Source organism: Apteryx mantelli, chromosome 2 (assembly GCF_036417845.1).
Source record: "Apteryx mantelli isolate bAptMan1 chromosome 2, bAptMan1.hap1, whole genome shotgun sequence".
NCBI classification, from domain to species: domain Eukaryota; kingdom Metazoa; phylum Chordata; class Aves; order Apterygiformes; family Apterygidae; genus Apteryx; species Apteryx mantelli.
The window spans coordinates 5,202,612-5,227,687 of record NC_089979.1 but is presented as its reverse complement, the minus strand read 5'-3'; the positions used below and the strand labels follow the sequence as shown (position 1 = coordinate 5,227,687).

General features: G+C 40.5%; 1 protein-coding gene across 3 annotated transcripts in view; it reads right to left on the bottom strand.

The window, feature by feature from the left end:
• TRAPPC9 (trafficking protein particle complex subunit 9) overlaps positions 1–25,076 on the bottom strand; it is a 461,063-nt gene that overhangs the window by 275,654 nt on the left and 160,333 nt on the right. For all 3 annotated transcript variants that reach the window (XM_067290119.1, XM_067290120.1, XM_067290121.1), the window contains 2 exons: positions 15,903–16,045; positions 3,998–4,108 (listed from right to left, as the gene is read on the bottom strand). In XM_067290119.1, coding sequence (XP_067146220.1) covers positions 3,998–4,108; positions 15,903–16,045 — 254 coding nt within the window. The remainder of the gene's footprint in view (positions 1–3,997; positions 4,109–15,902; positions 16,046–25,076) is intronic.

Genomic DNA, 25,076 nt, shown 5'->3' with positions numbered 1-25,076 from the left:
TCTTTAGCCTATTTTTTCTCATGCAGCTCCCAAGTATCCCCATTCCACCCCCCACATGCCAAAAAAAAGGAAAAAAAAAAGCAGAAAGAATCTGATCAGGTTATTTCAAATCAACTTTCATATGGGTCACCAGTAGTTGTCAGAACTTATTAATTTTGCTGCTCTGTCATTTGAACTAATAATAAATGGATACTATCATTTATGATGGCCTGTACCAGTAAGACACCTGTCCAGGGGCTTCAGAAATAATTACCTTTCCCAGTGAAATACAAATTTCAATAAAACTTGAATCTCACTCCAGCATCTAATGGAGAAGATGGCTTCTCTAGTGGATGGCATCCACTAGACGTCTTCTGCCATGAGTGACACCATTTGACCCTTTTCTCCCGAGCCTGTTCTTACGGCCTGTTTGCTTTTCATGTCTTCATTCCTCACTCCAGTCCTATCCCCTGCAGTCCCAAGCTTCAATCCTTATGGTCCTCACACCAAGGCCAAAAAAGTCCAAAAACTCCAATGTCTAGAACTGCTATATCTACAGCCACCAGCTGTGGAGCCTTTGCTTATCCCATATACCTGAAAGACTTGCACAGCTCGGGTGTGTTGTACCACAAAGACAGATGAGAGGATTGATCTGTTCAGGCTGCTGCCTTGATAAATCTTCCCCTGATTGCGCTGGTTGGGACGCCTGAACGCCAGACGCACGCCGCGCTGAATGTAAATGCAAAGGCAGTGTGCAGTATGCTGTGCAAAATGAGATATCCTGGGGCACGTAATGAGATAACGTCTATTACCATGAATTATGAAGTGATTTACGCATAAATGAGGGTTGTCATGAAATTTAATTTTAATGGTTTGATAATCAAGTACGAAACACAATAATTACCATACCTAAGTTTTTCAATAAATTAAAATCACTGCTACTGGCAATGCCTTTTTTTTTTTTTTTTTTTTTGTTAACATACATAATACAATTCCCTGCCAGAGCTGTCTGCTATATTCTGCCATTTCAAAACATTCAGTCAAATGCCACATTGTTGTGATAAACAAGTTCAGTTACTATTGATTGCATCCATAACATTTCGACACTGATAGCAGAGCCCAACAATGTGCAACTGTACAACAGCTTCAACAGCGCACAGTTATTTCATGAAACAGCTTTGTAGATGGCAGGCTCCACTAGTCTAGAAATCATCTGAAGACTGAGCTTTCCAATATTATATTTAAGAGGATTTGTTTCAACTGAATAGGTTAACAAAGCATATAGACACCACAGTGTTGTACATCACAAATATTTTAATTAACTGAAGACACTGCAGACTTCTCAGTTTCACTCAGTCTAGTGAGAACTTCTTCTCTAGAGTAACTTATCTGGCAGCTTTTTGCCAGGACACCAACTGTCCAAACAACATATTTCAGATTGTAGATTAAAGCTGAAAAAAACTGCAGATCAACTATGGGAAGCAGCAAAAATCATTTAGTTTTGATCTACAGAACCCAATGAACCCAAAACACACTTTCAGCAATACAGCGAAGGACCCTCCAGCACCCATGCCCCTTTTCTCTTGGACCTGCCACCTTGCAGGAAAGGAGGAGATGTAAATCTCTCCCCGCTTTCTGCTCCCTTCCAAGCAAGTCTTCTGTGGACAAAAGGCCCCAGAGTAAAACTCACCACTCATCATCCCACAGTGGGACATGAAGGACTATTTCAAATCGTATAGAAACTGAAAAGGGGAGTATGAAGATCACTGTCCATGTAATATCCTGGGATATGGGAAAAAGAAAAGGCTGTTCCTTTGCATTTGTGCATTCACAGAAAAGATAACAGTAAAAGACAGAACAAGGGAGTCAAGAAATAACCCATCAACACCATCATCGTTTGATAGTAAGAAACAACCGGTTAGCAAAGTACGTGTTCCTTACAACTCTTTATCCTAACGTGTAAGAAGAGTGCAGCCTCTCAGGAGCTTTGCTTGATACACAAATTTGAGAACGGTTGCACTGCACACACTAAATATTCCTAATCAATGGCTTCTCAACAGCACCCAACGCCTTCCATCGCCTTCAGCGTTTGCCGCAAGAGCAACACAAGACTTCCCTGCAAATCCCTTCCTACCGGGCACGGGAGTGCTTATTCTGTATATTCTGCTTTGACTGCTCCATAACACAGAATATTCACTGTATATTCCGACTGAAAACATTTGATTGAAAAACAACCCGCCAAAGTTGGTTGTCCGACGTTGAAACAGAAGGACCTAGAACCAATGCCCCAAGGAAGGGGAAGATTCCCGAGTTGTTCGTTTTTTCATAAGATTAACAAAAGCCCTTTGCTAGGGATTTGGTAATTTTAAGGCCCAGTTTATGTTCCATTTAAATTTCTCTAGCAGATCGATCAGAATAAAAATTAAATCTTTTAAGCAATATAGCAGCCATATACAGAGTTAAATTAATAGCTTACCATTCAAGAAATAGAAAACAAATGAGTGTAGAACTCACAGGAAACCTAGGGCAACCTCTAAATGAGAATAAAAACAATATTTTACAGTAAGATTAAAATCATTATCCTTAAAAGGTCCAAATACTTTCAACAGTTACACAATCCTCCTTGATAAATGACTGTTTCAAAGGACTTATTGAAAAGGTTTATATCCATTACAATATAATGATTTAAGGATATTTAAACTTCAAATATTAAACCCATAGGAAAATGAAAGCAATTCAGTCAAGGAGATGCAAAGTAACATTATAACAGTATTTGTAGCATTATTTCTATTTACTACCTATCAATGCCAAAACTGGGAGACCGAAATTATCATTATTCCAAGGAACTTACCAAATACATGATGTTAAAAATCAATGGGAAATAGCAAGAGTCATATGAACACAATTACACACACAGCATGGATAAGAATATGCACATTTTGGTGAGTATTTAGTTTGCTTTTTTAAAAAAAGACTGATGCCTTCCAAATAAAATGCAAAAGGCACAAACGCCGTATTTTAGTGATATTTTTGTCCATTCCTCGATAAAGAAAAAAACGTCAAAATTCAGCCTCAGTTTGAGCAGATGTGTTTGCCGATGGCTGCGATATCAGAGTCGCTAACGGCAAAAAGCATTCCAACCTTACTAATATTGTGAGCTATTCCAAATTTCTGTTCTGCCCAATTGCATGTCCTGCCAATGACTTATTCTTACTTTGAACTTAATAACCGGATCGAGATGGTGAAGATAGCAAGCTCTCCATGACCAACCTGAAACGTTTCCTCTTTCACAGTTTCACCTTTCCAGGACAAAAATGACGTCACCTAGACGTAACAGATATCCCAGGAAGATAAACCAAGCAACACTGTGCCTAGGTACAGCCAATGGCAGAAATTCGAGGAAGAAAATCTATCACGGCAAATGATTCTTAAGTGTCTTATGTTGCAGTTAGCTACATTTTACATCACCCTAGTAGGATTATAAGAGCCAATATACATAACAGCCTACTTAATCTAGACTATTTTTTTCCGCAGAAATTGTCACTGCTTTTTCTTCAATTCTATTTTCTTTCCTTCAGTTCTCTTCTTATTAAAATTGATAGAAGGGCTGGGGATCTGTATAGAGGAAAGACTCATTCAAGTTGTGAAAGGATGACAGTCGAGTGCGTTCAGGCTGCAACATCAGAACAACTGTGTTCAGAACGCATGAAAATGCTATTAAAACATTCCTTGATAGCTAAATTATAGCTAAACTAGCCATGTCAATGCTATATCCATTTGTTTATCTCACAGCTATTTCATATTTTGTTATTTTCAGTCTTTTTAGATTCACAGCCAAAATAAATTACATTGAGAAATTACTTGAAATCAATTATGTTACTTTAAAATGAATAAAATTATTGTATTCTTTGACATGTATAAAACGTTAAAAAAGAAAAATAGACCTGCAATAACATCAATAGGGTACAAGAAGTAACAGGGCCACAAATAGGGCCCTTTTAATACCGAAAGCACTCACCGCTGACATTCGCCCGCGTGCAGAATTAAATCTTCGTTGTTCTTAGCACTAATGGTCAACTCGTGCTCTGTAGAGTTGAAGACGTCAAGAAGTAGATGGCATTGCCGGGTGCTGTTCAGAGAAGAAAAAAAGAGTATTAGAGCTTCAACAATACACCACAGAATAATTATAATATATATACGTGTGTGTGTGTGTACATATTGGAATATATATTTATATTTATTCATATATATACACATTCTCACATACATATTTTATACTCCAATTATAAGAGTTTTTTGTTTTTTTTTTTTACTGGAAACTATGTTTCATTTTTTTACTGAAACTAGACAGAAGCATATATAGTCAAAGGAAAAAAAAGTTAAACGATGATTACGACCTGCACAAGCCCCAAAGCATATGGTCACATATTCTCACTCTGCAGCTCTCAGATCCATGTCTGTTAAAAAGCCACAGATTTTTTTTTCATTTCTTGAGCATTCATGTTAGACCGATGTTATTACTTCAAATTACCTTGACACTATCTTTTTAAGAAACAAAGTTACAAGCAAAATTTAAATCCCTGCCCAGCAAAAGAGGGCAATTCATGTACTGCTATAGCTCTTTTGTCTACGGACCAAAGAAAGCTGGCAACTAGGATACTTTCTACATTATAGCAACTGCTCCGAGAGAGAGAACTGGGTCTCTAAGAGGTGAGATAACTCTGTCTCTTCTGGCAGAAAAGCAAACACCGGCAGTCCTAGGAGAAAACCCTACATTCGTCAGCCACTGTCCTTCCAACCCAAATCTCCCTAGAAATCTTTCGTTACGAATATACCAACCTCATCTCTGATAGTCTTGGGAAATACTACTGACAAAGCTCTGCAAAAGAAACTCTGCTCTAAGTTTTCTTTAGGCACTTTTTCTCCTTGTGGAACTAACTGCCAACAGCAGCATTTAGTGAAGATTATAGTACAATAGAGAAGAAAAAGAAAGAAAGAAACAGAATCAGATGCCATGAGGCCAGATGCAATCATACGGCCGTGATAACGCTTTATCAGTCTACTCCGAAATTCAAAACTTCCCGAGAAGCTAATGAACAACAGAGAAATATCCCGGCCTTCCGAAGCATCGCTACCATTTAGCCTAAATTACTTTGACGTTTAAATGCACGTAGACCAAACTTGCCGCTGTGAAGCACAGCGTAAGGCAGCATCGCCATCGCACAACGATCGCGGACCATCACAGCACAGGTAAGTGCTATCAGAGTCTAGACGCAGGGGAAGATGCTGGTATCGTCCGTCAGGAGGAGACGCCCCAAAAGGAAGGAGGAGAAACACATTTGCAAGGTGAGGACCATCAGAGCTGTCCTCCCAATAACTGCAACGTGCAGGTCTAGTGTGCTTTAAAGGATTACACCTAGGCAGGTTATCTTTTAGGAGTAAAGAATAAATAAATATGCTGATCTCAGTTTTTACTTAGCTTTCAGGCGACTATAGGAGTTTTCAAATTGAAGAGCCTCAGCGAAAGCTTGCTTAAGCTGGGCCCTGAAAGTCTGCATGCTCGTGCCGTTCCTTGCCCTTTGGTTTCACCGTGCCCAACAGCAAGCACAGCATGCAAAATATCCTTAATTCCAGTTTTATTCAGTCATTTCACAAAAGCTAAACCTCAGAAGAAATAACCAAATAAAGAAACAATTCTCTCCTGGTAACCAGAAATATCTTCGAGCAGATATGAACACTAAACTTTTCAAGAGTTATATGTATTCAAACTTCATAATATACAGTTGAGTGTCTCAGGTAGCCAAGTACGTTTACCCTACTGCACACTAATTTGCAGTTAAACCCAAATGCCAACCCTTCCAAAGGAAAATTAAACTCTAGCAGTTCACGAGTTTAGGAACCGCTCTTCTATTTTGGAAGCAGATTCTCTAGATCAAACTATGGTTCTCTTCTGAACATCAAGGAATATCATTTTCGGAGCATGCGCAGAAGGGACTGTGCTGCTACCTTGCAAGCCCTTGAGATGGAAACTCTCCTCCAACAAGCCCGGGAGGCTCAAGTTCAGGCGACAGCAGTGATAGCAGCATCCCATGCAATCGGGCACTAAATGACAAGCAAATGCTGCTTGGAGACAGGGGCATCTCTCCTAGACAAAGAGAAAAGCAAAAGGAGATGTGGAGGCTGTTTTTGTATTTTTAGGGGGGTTCATTCTTTTCAGATCAAACCCCACTGAATATAGAGAGGAATGCACAAAGGCAGCTGAGTGCCTGAAGCAAACATGACCAAACTCAAGAATTTAGAAGAAATGAGGAGTCAGAGCCCTTAATGAGAATTCCCTCCCTTAACAACTCACACACACAAAAAAAGAAATACTGGAAGGGCAGCACTCAAGTTAGTAGCTAACCTGTTACCGGTAATGAATGAAAAGGAGAGAAAAAGCAGCCTGGCTTCCATCTCAGCATTGGGAGAGTGGGACAAGACCTGTAAGGACACCACAGACTTCTGCCTCTCCAGTAGATATGAAGTTAAGATCTGCAAGTGAAACTTCTGCTAGAGAGTATGTTTACAAAATTTATGGAAGTAGGATTTTTTAATATATCCCATAGCAACTTCCCATACTGGAAGTTACAGGAGGAAGTCAGTAGGCTGCGCAGCATCCGAGAAGTGGAGCAAGAGATAGACAGGGTATTCTCGGAAACTGTGCAGCTTCGGGAGTCCCAACCCCCCACAGCAGTGGAGTTGCTGGAGGGCTCTGTGCCGTGTGAAATGGTACATCATAACACTGTAGAAGAAGGCTGGAAACTGGTCACTGCTCGTGGGAGGAGAAAGGCTCCTGCTCCTCCTGAAGACTTGCAGCTGAAGAACAGGTTCAGTGCCCTCCAGGATGAGGAGGAGATGGACCTGGCTGCAAGGGAAGTACCTGTGCCTTGCCGGAACGCCCGGAAGAAGTGGCGAGTGATTGTTGTGGGGGACTCCCTGCTGCAGGGGACGGGGGCATCTATCTGCAGACCTGACCTCATGTCTAGAGAGGTTTGTGGCCTGTCAGGGGCTCGTGTGAGAGATGTCATGGAAAGACTGCCAAAGCTTGTCCATTCTTCGGACTATTACCCACTGCTGCTCTTCCACGTGGGCGCTAACGACACCAAGGGCAAACTGGAGACCATCAAGCAGGATTTCAGAGCTCTGGGGATGGTGGTCAAGGGTCTGGGAGCCCAGGTCATCTTCTCCTCAATCCTGCCAGTGAGGGGGATGGATGAGAGGAGGAGGAGACAGACTTTCCAGGTTAACGACTGGCTGTGCCGCTGGTGTTGGCAACAGGGTTTTGGTTTCTACGACCATGGGACCCTGTTTGAAGATCGACAACTGATGGCGAGAGATGGGATCCACCTCACGAGGCGGGGCACGCGGGTCTTTGCCAACAGGTTGGCCAACCTGGTAAGAAGGGCTTTAAACTAGGAAAGATGGGGGAAGGGGAGAGTTATAGTGACAGGGTAGTTGGCAAAAGACTGCTCAAGTCAGGATGCCTCCAGCAGGTGAATGCAGCCAGGGAAGTGCGCATGGGATGTGGCTATGGAGGACCCTCTGGTATCCCTCCTGGGAAACCTGCATGCTCGATCACCTCTCTGAAATGCCTGTACACCAATGCACGCAGCTTGGGGAACAAACAGGAAGAACTAGAGATGTGTGTGCGGTCGCAGGGCCATGATCTCATTGCCATTACAGAGACATGGTGGGATAGCTCGCATGACTGGAGTGCTGTCATGGATGGCTACGTGCTTTTTAGGAAAGACAGGCCAGGAAAGCGAGGTGGTGGAGTTGCTCTTTATGTGAGAGAGCAACTGGAATGTATTGAGCTGTGCCTAGGGGTGGATGAAGAGCGAGTCGAGAGCTTATGGGTAAGGATCAAAGGGCAGGCTAATAGAGGTGACACTGTTGTGGGTGTTTACTACAGGCCACCTGATCAGGAAGAGGAAGTCGATGAGGCCTTCTACAGACAGCTGGAAGTAGCCTCACGATCCCAGGCCCTGGTTCTCATGGGGGACTTCAACCACCCCGATATCTGCTGGAAAGACAACACAGCTAGGCACAAACAGTCCCGGAGGTTCCTGCAGAGCATTGGTGACAACTTCTTGACACAGGTGGTGGAGGAGCCAACAAGGAGAGGTGTGCTGCTGGACCTCGTACTAACAAAGAAAGAAGGACTAGTTGAAGGTGTGAAGGTTGGGGGCAGCCTTGGCTGCAGTGACCATGAGATGGTGGAGTCCTGCGAGGATCCACGAAATGGCCCTCTTTTTGCAGGACCAACTTCAAGTTATCCATGAGCCGTTTTGCTTTAACCATAAAGATCTGGTCAGGTTTGGGAAGAGTATTTCACTGTTTTGGATCCTGTTATTTTCAGTCGGGTGATTTATAATCTAAAGGTCTTCAGAATAACATACAAAATTAAGTTAATAATCATTTCAAACACTCTCTTAATTTTTTATTGAAAATCATAGAGTTAATTCTAAACTGTCTTGAAGATTATTGTTTGAATTTCTCTGTTATCCTCTGTTAGATAATTCAGGATATAACACACAAACAACAGGTATAGATATGATGGATCAAATTATCCTTTTAAAAAAATTACAGTTCCTGTTACGATTCCAAAAATGGTCACAAAATTGGGAGCAGGGGAAACTAAGACAAGAGACAATTATATTTTGATCTAAACACTTCTTTCAGGGGTAGTGCAAGTATTTTTCCGATCCACTCCGAAGAAACATCAGAGGACTTGCTTCAGTAGTATTTAAGGCAGTATTAAAAACCAGATGCAGCTGTCATGTTGTAATGATGGCTCACTGCTGAGAACAGCCTCCTTGCAGTTCTGCTTCTAGCTTAGTTTTACAGGCAGTTTAAGCAAGAAACACTGAGGGGGGGATTTTGGCAAGTTTTTTACATCCTGACTCAGCTCAGTCTCCCCATCGACAGAAATCAATGTGTGTTCTTAAATCCACATTTTTGCTTTAGTGTCTTATTTGTTTCTTTTACTTTTTCCTTTAAACAGGCGTACACAACACCCCTACTCATAAAGTCAAGAGAAGCACTTGGCAACGAAGACAGGCAATGACTTGCCAGAATACCCAATTCTCCAAAAGCCACTGACAAACATAGCTACTTCACATAGTAATATCGGGAGACAAAAAAGAGCATCTTCACTGTTATTATTGTATTTTAATAGGGTTTCTTCAATTTAATTTTTATTAAAAACGAAGCTTTCCACCCTACGTTTGGATGGTTAAGTCAGAAATTTATACATCTCACTGTTAAAAGGTCTTTTCAGCTATTTTAAGGATTGTCCTCATCTGACTTTTCCTAGCTATAAACCCTTTCAGTTATGCTAAATATTCCCAGCACATCTACAAATACTTGCAGATTTATGTTCTCATGTCTTTATGTGCCAAATGGTACATATTTAACATTTTGATCTCAAAAATCAATTCCTTCAATCCATAAACTACTTTTCGCTGCTCTTCTCCAAACTTACTGCAACATTATACAATTACCAAGGTTTAAGGTTAGCAAGATGAATTGAATCTAACTTTCCATGTGCCATGAGTTCTTTGACTTCACTCACTTAAATCTATATTGAGCTCAATGGTGTATGCATGAATAAAGAGTATCTTCTAGAAAGGCATCCAGTCCTGAGAACATAAAAAAGGTTACTAAATCCATTCCTTGACAGCTCTTTCCAATGTTTAATCAGTCTAATTGATCAAAATGAGACCTTTATTTGTAATTCGATTTGCCTGGTATCTCTTTCGACTGTTTTTCATTATTATTATTTTTCATTAACAAAAGAGTGAATTTAACACTCAATATTTTCTCCCTGTAGCAACAGCCATTCATCTTAAACAAGTCAGATTTTAGCCTTCCTCACAATAAACTAAATAGATTGATCTTCAAGCACCCAACTGAAAGGCTTTTTCTCCATGCTTCAAAGATCTGTGACTTTTTTACTGTATCTTTCATATTTGATTGTATTAAAAGATATACACATTTTGTTTGAACAACCTGATAAGGCAGAGCAGGGCATACCTGCTGTCTTAGTCAATTCTGCAGAGAGCCTGCGGGGAGGCTCGGTCTTCACAAAGCTGGCTCATAGGCATTTTGAAGATCACTTCCTTTGCAAGGTCAACACCTTTGCAAGGTCAACGATATGCCATCTGGCTGTCATTAATTAGGTTGATGAAAAAGTTCATCAGCCTGGGCAGTGCAAATACCCCAAGAGAGTAAAACGGGTCAAGCCTTAAATGCTTATGTAAACACAAATATGCTTAATCACTACAAACACGTGACTGTGAGCTTCCTGACTGCACCTTCTTCACTAGAGGTCAACTTCCTTAGTATCATGTAGTCAAAGGTTTTGAATAGTGTATTCTCCCCAGAGCAACTGCTGTCATCAGGGGTTTTAAGGTCAGATAACTAAGACCCAAGACATCTGCTTTTACAGCAAGGGTTTGAAATCTGCATCACCATAGTAGAACACACAGTAACAAAGATCTGCAGATGTTTGCTCTTCCTCCTGAGCAAAACTCCTGAGCAAAACTGGTGGATGCAAAGGAGCAAAAGAAGTAGATGGGCGAAGGGATCTCTTCCTGAGGAGGCTGGATCCATGAAAATAATCTGAGTGGATTAAAGGAAAGGTTCATCTAGCCTGGCACATAAGGAAGAATGTAACAACAGAGCAAGAACACAGTGATGTTTTCCTCGCACGTTCTCCAAGCTACCCTCCAAGGATAGGGAGGGCTGTGGCTGATCTGCAGTCACAAGAACTTGAGCACAGGCAAACACATATTTCCTCTTTTCCTTCTATCAATTGTAATGCATGATCAGGATTTCTACCCCATATCTGACTGCCAAGGAAACTCTGCTGAAATTTAGCGTAGTGAAAAAGTGGGAAACCATGGAAACAGTAATTGTTGTTCCGAAAACTTTGTTTGGTTTCATTAAGACCCAAAGTTCTGTCCACCAAACTCAGGAGCATTTGAGAATACTCAACATTTCAAGGTTGTTCTTTCTTAGTCTCCTAACACTTTGGTGAAACCAAGTTGGAAATAAATGAATTCTAACATTAAATACAAAGCAATGACAGGTCTTAGCAGGGAGCACGTCGTAGGCATCACTGTGGACTTATGTCTTGTTTATAGAATTAAAACATTTTATTAAAAAACATACACTAATGGTGCAAGGAAAAATGTACGTGAATCTACATGACCTGGCACTTACTGAATTTACAAGACCTGCAGCAGGTCCCTTTTCCTTTGACTCAGTTAAAGAACAGACTTTGAGTGTCTGCACTTGCCAGACAAGATCTGCAGCTGATGCCTCATCAGTTGTGCGGTGGTTTTAAGACAAGAAGAAAACTCCATTGCTTCAAGAACGTTCAAAAATTTACCTTGTTCCACCTTTTTGAATTTATAGAATGTACCGCTAAGAAATCCTTAATTATCTGGCTTTCAAGCTTTGCACAAAAAGGAAGGCAGCGTGCCTGATGTGCTGCAGATTGACTTCATCTACAAATTCAGACCAACCTGTCACCCTTGCAACAAGCAAAACAGAGGGATTTTCAGACTTTCGTAGACGGCTCTCATCTAAACCACGTTTGTCCAGATGGCATAATGGCAAGGGACGCAAAGAGAATAATGGGTCCCTTTACAGCATTTAGATCATACCTTACTTGAATTCTTACCAAAAGTACGGAGTAAAGCAGTATGCTTGCTGGCATCTTTTCATGCTCTGTGCATCAGCCACTTTGTGATAATAGGCATTAAGGGACAACATCCAGTGTCTGCCAAAATTGGCAGGTAATGTTTTTGAGAGAACCGACACCTATAAAAGACATCGTTCAAGACAATCCAGCTAGAACAGGTCTCAACGACAAACGCTCTTGGAGCTAACGGTATGCCGAAATGAAGAGGTGCATCACATGAAACCGGCAACCCAACGTTCCCCTTAAACTGAACCATTAGCGCTGTATCTCTACTGGTGGTCTTGGAAGTAATATGCTGGCAACTGAACTGTTTTGTGGCCTGAAGTCGCAGCAGTAGTTTTGGGGCTAAGACCTGATAAGGAGTGAATTCACATGGTGTGCCCAATTACAGAAGACGGTGGAACGAATGTTATTATGCTGATTTATGGGCATTTTATGGTACATAAAGGGTCAAGCAAGTATATCCCAGAAGCCCTCTGAGACTGCAGCAGGCTGTGGGACAGACTGGGAGAACCAGTATCAAAGAAGTATCAATTAAGTTTGGAAGACTTTTACATAAACCATAATCTGTATGTTAGTATTGCAAGAAAAAAGAAATCATTCACATTTTTTCCTTGTTTTTCAGTAAAGGCTGAAGGGATAAATCAATGTTAAGGGTTTTTTTTTATTAGTTTACTTCGATTTTTAAGCCCAGCACCTATTAAGCTATTGTTTCTTACTTTCATTGAGGTAAAATGTAAAGCAACAACACAAACAAAATAACTTAGAAGAAAGGGAAAAAATTGAACTGAGAAAATGAAAGTAATGACAACTTTCATTCTGAGTTGACAGCTGAAAAGCTAAGTTATAGAACACAGTTTCTCATAACTACTAAACAAAAAGTTTAGAATTTAAACTCAAACAGAATTTAAGCAATGAAATCTCAGCTGTAAATCAAAGGGAAATCAAATTCAAGATTTTAGAAGAGCAACAGTGAAAGTGCAAAATTTGACTTATATTTGCTGTAACAGAGTCTTAGAAATTGGCAGAGATGATCAACAGTCAAGAAACAAGCTTTGCTTCACCTGATGATAAATACTTATCCTTAGGTGTTTGGAAGATGACATATTTCTGCAATTTTCACTTTAAAACAATCCAGAATGATCTGCGACTGCTCTTGCTGATGGGGAATCAATACTAGGAAGCGCAAGAGTAAAGCAACAGCATTCTGATCACTAAAACCATTAGTATTGAACAAACTGTGGGAGACGGTGAGCATATAAAAATCAAATGCATTCATGACTGAGCAGTCACCGTACACCTACGCAACGAAAAAATGATCGGAACAGCCTTTGGACAGGTCCTGCAATAGAACATTTCTGAAGGACATTTAAACTACAATTTTTTCCCCCCAATTCAGGAAAGCTTTTAGGCATCCTAATTTAAAGTCGGTCACATCTTTAACTTCACCTCCAGTCAGCGAAATGCTTAAAATAAAGTTTGCACAGACTTAAAGGCTGATGTGTGTGATGAACAGGCAAAGAATGAAGCAAATGCACACAATGTGAATGTACGCATTTGGTTGAACTGGAGCAACTATATATAGCACCTGCTGCTCTAAGACTTGTGCAAGTGTACACAGCCGAACGATGCAGAAACTTCACCGTTGAATTAAGACCTCAGTATATTTTATAGATTTTACGATTAAACGTTTTCCAGGCACAGCGCGTTCCTGAGAACAGACTGGCAACGGAGGGGTAGGGTAACCTTGTGTTACAGAAAGCATCGTTGCGGAAACCTAGCACAAAAGGCAAACGTTTTGGCGGTTGGTTGTCAAAGAAAATCATCAGGTTATGCTTTAAGCTTTTGGGGAAGGTTTGCAGCTTCAAATCCAGGCTACTCTGCAAGTGTAGGAAAGTAATTTCAGTGAACCTTTAAACTTTTACCTTTAAAAGTATACTTAAGAGAAACAGAGTATGAAGGACGTTTCTGACATTTTGAACAAAAAGGACTACGCAAGTAAATGATAAACACAAAAGGAGTATTTTAACCTATGTAATGAATCTACTTGGAAACGAGGATGCTGCAGTACTTGCATGTCCAGGTTGATACAGAGAGGTCACTCAATAAAGCCTTGACGATCTTACGCGTGCCTAACGAAGAGCCGCTGCGGTGCCAAAAGTCTGCATGTCATTAATATGCTAATGGAATTTTGCAAACAACTATTCCAGGTATTAAGTTCAGCCTTTACAGGTAGCGTTAGATTTACTTTTCTACAACAGTTCCTAAAATAATAAAATTAAGTCTACTACGCCACACTTTCAAGCAGCAAAATATTCGAAAAAGCTGCTTTCCAATAAAACCATGCAGTTTTGTGTCTCTTCTACAACGGCTGGACACTACTCATAAAAAAAAATTCCATTTGAGACAATCTCGTTTGTCTCATTTTAAAACATCTTTATACAAATTATTGCAGTGTTTTATTATCCTTGTTTAACCCAAAACTCCCTTGCTGCATGCAAAGGTCATTGTTTACTGTATTATCTGCTGTGAAAAACAGATACCTATCTGCCTTGCGGTGCTATTTATGTAAGTAAAAACCTATCCCCTGCCACAGGCTGGTCTTTAGCTTCAGCAAGTCTAACAATTTCAGTCTGTTAGCATAAGTCACGTTTTATTCCACTTCTCGCTCTAGACTTTCTCCAACTCACCCACATTTTCTTCAAGTTTTTTTAAGTTCAGGCCCCCAGCTAGCCACAGAGAATTTTTCCTGAGGCTTCACTGCTGCTCACAGGAACAAAAGAAATACTTTGCGTTTTGCAAGCTAGGTTGCTGTCTATCCGCTCTTTGCCATTTTTGCAATACTATGATATCGGTGACTTTGAAAATGAAATTTGGTCCCGATACCTCCAAGGCTGGTATTCCTGTCTTGTCTGTCTTTGGATTTTCTTTCTGAAGTTTGTCATGGAAAAGGACCTGAGACTGGAAGGAATCTCTTGGCTCCACTAAATTCAGCCTCTACTATCAAAGCAAGATTATATAATTGCACTGAAAGAAGTTCAAACCTGGAACCAAGCAGAACGCTTGCCCCCACTACACACGCCAGCGTGCTCTTCAATAATCCTGCTATTTTGGTAGTCGGAATTAGAAGGGGGTGTAATACAAACATATTCCTGTTCAGTTTATAACAACTTCTTCTTGTACTAACTTCATCCTTCATCTGAAAGAGCACTTCTTCCTTCCTGGTACTTCAGAAGTATTTATGGACTGAAACAGCTCCATTCTCAGTCTTCTTTCTTCCCAACAAAGCCAAGCTCAGTCATTCATCTCTTGAATAACAGCTATTCCCACGCCACCTTGAAGTCCTTTTGACTGCCAAAAGTCTGACTACATCCCAAATATTTATAAGCTGCAAAGTATTTAACTACTGACATAGGTGAACTTAGATGCAGACATTAAAAAAAAAAGATAAAGGATGAGTAAAATCATTAACTTACAGAATTCATCATTGCAAAAGCCACTTTGCTTAAGCAGTATGTTAAACAATATGAAATTAATAAAAATATACAGATTAAGAACTCTGCACTTAGCCACAAATGAAGACAATTACAGCAAAAAATAATTATTAAAACCGATTCCACTCACAGTTGCAGACGAATTTTGGGCAATCAAAATGTAGTAATTATGGTATTTGACCCCCATCAAACCACTACGATTTTTAAAAATTGCTAGGTACATGGGAAACTACTTTGTGGCTTAAAAGAAGAAAAAAGCCCCAGAAGAGAGAATGATTACAGTTTATTCCTCGCTTCCAAAGACAACCATTTCCACGTGCGTTCTCTGCAAGACGGTGCTGGGGCAAACATTAACCAACGTAAAGCAGAACATGCCACCACAGCAAAGACGTATAGAAAGAAATCACCAAGTTTTACAATAAACAGGCAATATTTTGTCCCCACAAAATAAAGCGTCATGGAAAAAAATACTGGAGCTTCAGAAATTCTCCAGTGACTGCCTTAATCATAGTCTGAGGTCAAATGGGGTTAAACTCCTCAACGAGAGGAATTTTGAGAACTCGTGGACATAATTCTTTGTCTACATGTTGCGGATGATGCCAGAAATTTCCTGCAAGCTTCTGAAGTTAGAATCAATACAGCAGAGACGTGTCAAACACAGGAGTCAAAGCAAGGTTTACCTGGTGGCTGGCAGGGTGCTGACCCGTGTAAAGAAAACGGACGGCTCTACTTCTACGTGGAGGCCTAGCGAAAGGTTCCTGTAATACCCTTCAACGTGTCCTGGTCCACCGGAGTATTTAAAGTTCAAAATGGCTTCCAGCGTCTAGAGAAATAAAATTAAATTATTTGTTAGCTATGTTTCATTGCCGGGCGTTAAAACGGCTCAGTTGTATGAGACCATTCGACGTAATTGAACAACGAAGTTTCTAGGCCATCAAGAATTCGCCCTCCTAAACCATCCACTCTCTTACCTTAAGAAAAGGGAAACATCCACAGTCAAACGACCTCATCGCATCGAACCAGGTGCTATTTTTCCCCCTAATCCTTTCCAGTACTACGGAGTAAAGAATGAAGTCAACCAGACGTCCCGTCACGCAATTCCTCCCTGCACTACAGTAAACTTAGGAAAAATGAAAAGCTAACTTTCGCTTCTAAGCGTTTAGGCTTTATTAAATGATATGCTCTGCTATACTCTTAAAAAATACTGACCCAGTCATTACCTTCCTAATAAAATAGGCTTTTAAAGTTCTCGACTGCAGGCATGGAGAGGAAGGTTAAACAAAACTAAAGCATCTGGTCTTCATATAAGTCAGCGTAAACACACAAAAACTAACACAGTAAAAATAACTGTTGACTAGACGAAATGCATGAACCTTATCTTTCCATGAAGTTCAATTTAGAGGAACAAGATTGTTTAGCAAATATTAAAAAGGAGGACGATTTCCCAGGATTAGTGGAAACCCCAAAAGCCAAGGCAACACAAGTCAAGGGAAACAGTTATATCTGCCAGGTGTCACCACTCCTCAGTTAAGGATACTTTCCCTTTCAATCCAAGATTTATAAGGCAGTTTATGAAACTCGTTAATTTTTTTTCCCCATAAGCTCTAAGGAGCAATCTATAAGGATTTTTTAGCTTCCAAAAAATACTCATGTTTGACACCATTCTGTTTCTGAGTGAAAGAACAGAAACACTCTTACACGCCATTTCTTAAAATTACCGTAACACAGTGATTTAAAAACTACCAAATCAAGAATCCGACGTCTTGCTCCATGTGTGCGCATACATATTTTGCATATTTCCAGCTTGCTTTTAAGTAATGGGGGCTAACTCTATTTCCTGATTTAATTTCATTAATATTCATATGAGTCACCTTATAGTGCAACCCAAAATATCCGCTGGGCACTCTGGACGTTTCCGTCTGCTCTGCGTTAATTCCTAATTTGCAGTTAATGAACTCGAGCTTCTATTATGTCAGGCGAGGCAATCAATATTAAGTACAAAAATAAAGAAAAAATGCAAACCCATTCTAAACATACTTCATTCGAATTAAGCAGCTGGATGATTTAATAAAAGTCAGAGCTAGGCTCTACATGTGTCTGACGCTACTTAAGTCAGAAGGTAAGAAAGAATTTCAATTTTAAGTTAGGAATTCTTTTATGAAAACTCTAGCTATATATGCTCTATATTATTGCTGCAATATTCATGGTGTCCTGCTTTGTCAACCTACTGCGATACGGTTACTTGGTTTATTCTGTATAGGAAATATATCCGAGCATCATCACTCTGCAAGCAAAAGGCTCCCCAACATCCTACAACAAATGAAAAATGTGCAGAAGATGTCTAAAAATACAACCATCAGGTGCCACCGATGAGCACCAGAGTTTAAGGGCTTCATAATAACGTGCCGCAGTGAGGAATGTATCGAAGCAAACTCATTCGTATAATTTAGGATGGTAATAGGATTCATAGCATATAAACAGGATGTAAAAATGAAGATATATACATACTCCTTTAAACTCCCCCACACATGCCTTGGAAGAACTCCACGTATGACACGGATGATTGATTTTCTGTCTCTAGGACAGAAAAAAATCCAGCATTTTTGTAAGCTTACAAAGCTCCAGCGTAAAACGATTTACCCACGGCACCTCCAAAGCAGAACTCCCCCCAAATGCTAACGCCACAGATCTAACCATTGCTGGGTACTTACTCCAGCGGCCTTGTCAAACCAACCCAAATGACAGCCTGAGCTGCAGATCCTGTTAATCCTTAAGGATATCCATAGAGTTTATTCGACTTTGCTAAACCGCATCGCTGCAAGCCAGCGGGAAAAGGCAGGGTGTCACTGCCAACGTAATTTTGCCAGCGGCTGATCCATAAAAAAAGAGGAAAGCAGAATGGAGCGCATCTGGAATTCGAAATATCAATAAATTTGGGGAGGGAGGCAGATTATAGGTTATAGCTTTCAAGCAGGGCTCCGTCGTGGAAGCCCCCCACTGAGAACATGGAAAAGCTGTTCAACCGCTTGGCGACTTTGGCTGGAGGAATTTGCATGCTGTTGACCACTTACTGTGTTGGTCTTTCCTTCTGCTGAGGAAGGGCTGGAAACGTGTCTCCCCACATAAGTTCCAGGTGCCAAGACTCTTAATTAAAGGCAGCAGACATTAATACCACCTTGCTGTATTGAGAAGAAATATTTTACTCATAAGCTATCAAAAAATGACCGTTCCGGTTTCTTGACCTGTTTTGTCCTCAAAGACATTTTCTGCATAAAGTAGGTACTTTAAAAAAAAAAAAAATCTCTCCAGTCCGCACTTTGAAATCCTTGCCATATCCGCTCTCATAACAGAATTAAAAGCAAAACTATAAAAGAACTGCTATTTGAATAACACTAGGTAGCAAATGAAAAGCAAAATGCTGGGCATCAAAGCTTCCTAACTAAATGATGATATTTAGCTTTACTAAGGACACCCTTTCTGTACGCTAGCTCACCAGTAAGGCTTCCCCGGCTATCCCAAGAAAAACAGCTGAGTCGAGAAGCTTTAAAAAAGGTGTTTAAAGTTATAGTTAGTGAAAGAATACCACTTTAGCTCAAAAAAGATTGATCTAGACCAAAATTATGTTAAGGCAACTGTAAGTCAAGGACATAAGAATCTTTCTCTGGAGATGTAATCTTTATTTACTGAATGTAAAGGAAAATAATCATTATATATAATACTAAGGTTTTGCATGGTCTTCTATGCATCTAAACTTTTGCTTACCAGAAGTGGGGAAGACAAATCCCCCAGGCAAAAGAGACGTAAGCCAAGGAGCTCCTGACCACAACTCAGTGCTTCCAATGTTGTAAAGTGTGCAGTATATAGAATACAAGGTAGGAATGATTCTTTAAAAAAAGATGTTTTGAAACAGTAACCAGCTGAAATACACTATTAAAAAAGCCCTCAAATTTCCTTTGGGAAAAATGGATCAATATTAGGGGAAGATAATTTTTAGCTATAAAAACCCACTCATCTGAATATTTTACTTAAAAACCTATAAGAAAGTTTCCAGATCCCAATGAAATCACAAACCCCAAATCCATTTCTCAAAGGCAGATGTTAAGGAGGATTGCGATGTAACTTTTCCGAAGGACAAGTTACAAGCCAGAAGCAGAAGCAGGAAAAGAACCGAGAAAGCTTCATTCCTAAGCACTCGTAGCAGGAATGGTAATACCCAAATTTCCCCCTGGTGTGTATCCTGTAGAGGAAACACTCTTGCTGCTAGGAGAACCAGCAGGCTCTATTTTATAACGCTTCTCCTTATCCACAGTATTGCATCACCACTTATACTGTATATTGTGTTACCAACAGTGAAACCAGCTTCTGACCTCAGTTAAGTATTTAAAGTCCTTGGCGAGAGCCGGCACGCTCCTGAGACTCCGCAGACACCGTCTCCAATAAGTGTGCAGAAATACCAAAACGTACCGCTGCCGGCTTCCCCGTAAGATTTAAAAAAGCTAAAGGCACAAAAAGAATATGAAAAATATTTAAATTCAAAATCCGAGTTTCTTTCCCATATTGATTTTCTCACCTGATTATAGAAAATAACTCTTACTAAAGAGTGTAATTTGTCATAGGATTAGGGCTCGAAATTTGAAAAAGAACGTATTTTAGGTGTGCAATCTTCAACTATACCTTCCTTTTTATCATATTACATGCCCTACAATAAACATGTTTTCTACCCAAATCCCATCATGCTCACCATCTCCTGCTTCTCACCCAAATTAGCACATGCATCAGCAGGACACACTCCAGAAAGAGGCAATGCAATCATAAGTGTTTAGCCAGTCTTTCTGATTTTCGGCCCCTTTTCTCTCCTGATTGAATGTCTTTTATTTTCCGGCCTTTAAAATATATATATATATAAAAAACATTATCTGCCTCCCTCCTTTTCTCTCATTTCTCAGACAATTCCACTCCCATACGCAACTGTGATGGGCCATCAGTGATATTCATCGGTGAGAGAAAGAGATAAAAAAAATGCACTAGTTCATTGAGTCCATCTTCCAAAAGGCACTGGAGAATCTCTCTGCAAAATTAATTTCTAAATTTCTTCCTTTGGGTACCATGCTTCTTAAATCCTTTCAGGGGTTGCACACTTGGAAATAAATAACACTTCTCAGGAATTTCAGCTGCTCGAGAATATTTTGTAATTAATTAAATTATGTGGCAGCAACAAAGAGAAAGCGAGTTTTTCAAATTGATTCAGGTGTCCTCCGTAGCAGCAGGTAACCCTGGAAATAAATGTACTAGTGACAGCAAAGAGCTGAACAACAACAACTCAACTTGGGGCATCCCTAAATCACTGCAGAGCTGCGTATCAGTCACTTCTTTACTAAGAAGTGTGGTGAATTAAGAAAAAGGAGGATTCCCAGGTCATGATGATAATCTCTCTTTCAGTGCTAAGCAAAATACTCCTAATTACCTAAGTGTTATTCAAAGAGGTGTCACCTCTTCTCTGCTTGGTACGTTTAAAGATAACATTGCACTTTGCCTCAATTAAATCAGATCACCTACGAAGCAGACGAGCACCGACTTTATTTTCTACATGCGCGGACTTGAAATATCATGATAACCTTGCTAAAAAAAATAAATCCCACTTTCCAATCGGAACAGAAATAAAAGCTCTCCTTGCAGATACATTTCAGTGCAACAAGCCCAGCTTACTGCAGCGGACGCTGAAACGCACAGCAGCTACGTCACACGACTAATCGGGTCGGCCGCGAGCAAATGCGGTATGAATTGGCCATTTCTCTCCCTTTCTATTAGGCTTTTTAATTTCAAACAAGAAATATTGACTTTCAAACAAGAAATATTGACTAGCCACACAATATAAAAAAATTCATCCAGCCTGCAAAAAAACCCAAAAAAAGAGCTAAAAACGGGTAAGCACGTTCATACTAAGCTCTCTGCAAATATTGGAAGGATCAGTGATTGAATTTGTTTAATGGAGTTCTTTGCAGTTTTTGATCCCGCTCCTTTATGGTGATCTTCCTCGTGGCAATTCCTCACTTTTTCTTTCTGTCCTGAGCAGTTAAGAGACAAACTTCCATCACCAAACTGAGAAAACTTTGTTAACGTGGTTGAATTTTATCCAGACGCCAGAGGTTCCTCAGTTCTGACCTGAAATTGTGAAGCCAAACAGCACCACAATTCACGCAGAAAAGCTGTACGTTGAACACAGATGAATCTTTTTCGGGAAAAGACGAGAATGGGAGCCCACAGCGGCAGGCGGGAGAAGGAGATGCTCAGGTAGCGGAAACCGAGGACGAGGGGACCCAGACGCAGCACGTGAAGCTCCCAGTCCTCGGGCTGCTTCGTGCAGGCACAGGCTGTCTCCAAGTTTGGACCTGGTCTCATGAAAAAATTCAGGCCAGAAGGAACAGTCAGGTGAGATGGCATTCAGAAAGAATACCTCTCTGCCTGTGTATATGCTTTTTAAATGAGCCTGTGGCTTTGCATATCCTTTTTATAATGCACCTATCAGGGACGCTGCTATTGATTACTGTGCTATTTGGGGCCTTAAAGAACAGCATCTACTGGGACTATGTCCATGTAATCATCCGGCCAACAAAATTGATTTAAATTAGCGCTTTCATGAGTTTTAATTTACAGTAGCCTAACAAAAGAAAAATACTTGTCATTTTTGCTTCTTTCTCCTATTGCTGAGTCTACAATCCGTGATTTCACGTGGTAACCTGACAAAGGATAAAGTCTGTATAAAAACCAGGCTTAACAGCAGTGTTGAGAGAAGTAATAGGTGCTTTTGCGTACAGAAGCTGAATATCCTTTGATCCGCTTGTTCTCAGGGAAGAAAAAACAGAAAGAAAAAAGAAAGGCACAAGCACGCACACACCACCAAACAGGAAAAAGCGAGACTGCTGACCAGCTAGACCATAGTTCTCACGGTCACGACAAAAATCTCAAATCAAATCAAAAAGGGCTCCAGCTAAATGTCAGTAGCACCACGTTTCCGTCGCTGTCTGTTGACAAAAGGCAGGCAAAGAACAGCGTTACCGAAATCGGATTGCTCTCCCAACGTACCTTAGGCTGCCCGGCCTAAGCACGCTTCTCAGCTTTCACTCTGCTGACCGGTCTCGCACTGCAAGACGGAGACCGCAGAGCTGATCTCATCTTCCAAGCTTCCTCCATGGAGGAATCCACATTAATCCCTCAAGCCCTGAGCCCTTCCTTTACTTGTAATACTGGTTTTGAAAGGAAATTTGGGGGAGCAGTGGGGTATGTGCTTTGTGATTACCCTTTACACCTCAATTTCTTTCAAGCCCAATGTTACTCCAGAAGCAAAAATAAATTAGTTCCCCTTTACGTCTTCAGGGAACACCACCAGTATCTGGCACAGTTAGGAGGCTGCCTGAGAAAGGTCCAGGACAAGAACTGAAGATCAGAAGTGCAACACACGAACAACAATATACAAAATGTTTCCATCTGTAGAAAACATCGTATCATGGTTCACAAAAATTACCTTCTATCACAAATCGCATTTTTAAAAGGAATTACTTGCGGGAATGAGTGCACAGTGGCATTATGCGACTTTGCAGAAAGAGATCTACTCACTGTTCTGTCTCTCATTGAAGAATATTAGTCTATTCACTTAGGGCTAACGTGTCTGGTTTTCTGAAACACAGAATATACCTTAGGTTTTCTGTATTTTCTAAAAGATACAAAATTCTTCGTGTTCTTTTCAAATTCTCCATTACAGCTGAAAAAAAAATAAATTCTGCATTTTTATGAGAAATCAAACAGTCAACATAGGACAGAAAGTACCTGTCCATTTTTCTGAATGTAAATCATGAGACCAACCCAAATCTACAGAATACTTGGTGGATCAGGGCAGAATCACTAATTTTCCCCCAAATAGAAAACACTGTCCCAGTAGACACTGTTCCTTAAAGCACCAAATAGCACAGTAATCAATAGCAGCATCCCTGACACGTGCATTATAAAATGGATACGCACATGTAATCACCCTGGGGGACTGAACTGCAGCAAGAATGCTCCGTACTCATTTTTTCCTGTGCCTACCATTAAGCATATACATGGCAATTACAAAAGCTATGATAAAATTCTTAATAACTGACTGGCAATAAAATAAATATTGTGCCACCATAGTAAATTAAATCCTTTTTATATATAAATACAAACTAAGCCCAGATTGCTATTGCTGTTACACTACTTCATTAGTCTAAAGCAAGATTAAGTATAAATTTTAGCATGTTACTCAGGTGAATTTACATGCCTAGGCTATGAAACAAGGTGAGAAATATTTGTTTTTTGTATTCAGGCTGTAGTGCAGATTTACTCAAGTACGCCTACTGCGCACACACCGAATTTTAGCAGCAGGACTTGCAGTGCACCAATGTTTATCCAGCTTCATCCATCTGCATTTATGTCTAGTTAAGGCACTGAACAATGAAACTGCCGCATCCCTTGGTAAAAATAGCACAACGGCCATGAAAAGTAGCGGAAGCTAAAAATAGCTTCTGCAGGCATATGCTGTGAATTAAATAGTTCATTTTCCCCTCCCCGACCCTAAATCAGTAAGCTTCCACAAGGAATCCCTAGTGAATACACACAGGAGCTCAGTAAATCCCCCTTAAGCTTGCAAGGCATATTCTGAATGTGAGCCGGCTAAAAATAGCCTTGTTTATAATGAGAACGGAGATGTGAGCAGAATAACATTAAGTTTAAAGGCAGGCATGCTATAGGCGTTGCACATCCACCGGGAGGGTGAATCAAAGGTCACTCTCACAAACATATACAGATCAACAGATCAAATACAAGCATCTTTTATTGTAGGGTATTGATTTCACATTCAGCCATGCACTTTCTAATTGGCTGCTGCAGCTCCTTATTCACAATTTCTGCACTGTGCATTCCTTAGGTGGAACACAAGTTGTGATTTCCAAAAGACAGGAGATGTAAAAGAAAGTATATAGCATTACTCCTCCAGATAGTATTCCCCCTTAAAGTTCAATTCCCCTCTGAAAACACTAAGGAAATGTAATATATACTTCTTCCTGTAATATTAATCACAGAAATCTGCTCTCTTTAATTAAAGGCAAATTACATCCAGGCTGCCAGGGCAGTAATACGGCAGCCAAACACCAAAGCGGCTGATGCATGTTCAGAACTGCCTCTGTCAACTTAGATGCACACGATCCTGACCTCAGTTATCATGGAGTCTGAGTCTCGGCCGAGATATGGATGAGAAATTAGACATAATTTACATATGAGTAATTTTTATTCTTTGAGTGTGGCTGTGGAAGGTTCCCATTGAGAGTTTGGGGTCTATGGACACTAAACCGCAGAGCCTTTTAGAAAAGTGTGTGCTCAGAAATCATGCACCCCTGTTTCCTATTCTATGCATGAGGACTTGAAGGAATGGAGGCGCCAGTCATCACGCGTGCTCTTCGATAACTTCTCTAATTCCAAAATCCTCGCCCTGATTCTGAAGTTGGAAGGTGAAAAGCAGAGTAAATTCAGATAGCACTCCTGAAGATCAATGCTGATGAACAACCATCGCCCCCTCACCCTTTGAAGGGGAAACACTCTCCATGCAAAGACCAACATCTCAGCCTGGCTCTCCCAGCAACCGCTATGCAACACGTCTGTGCTGCACAGAAGCTGCAGCGATGCATCGGCGAATGCCTCTCCTCACTGAAACCTGTTCTTACAGCTCACCGCAGGGTCCCCAAGAGTAAGAGCACAAGATGTTGGCAGATGCCTTGAAGGTACAGGCAAAGGATGATACCAAAGGCCCCAACTGGAAAAATACAAATCATCAACACTCAGTT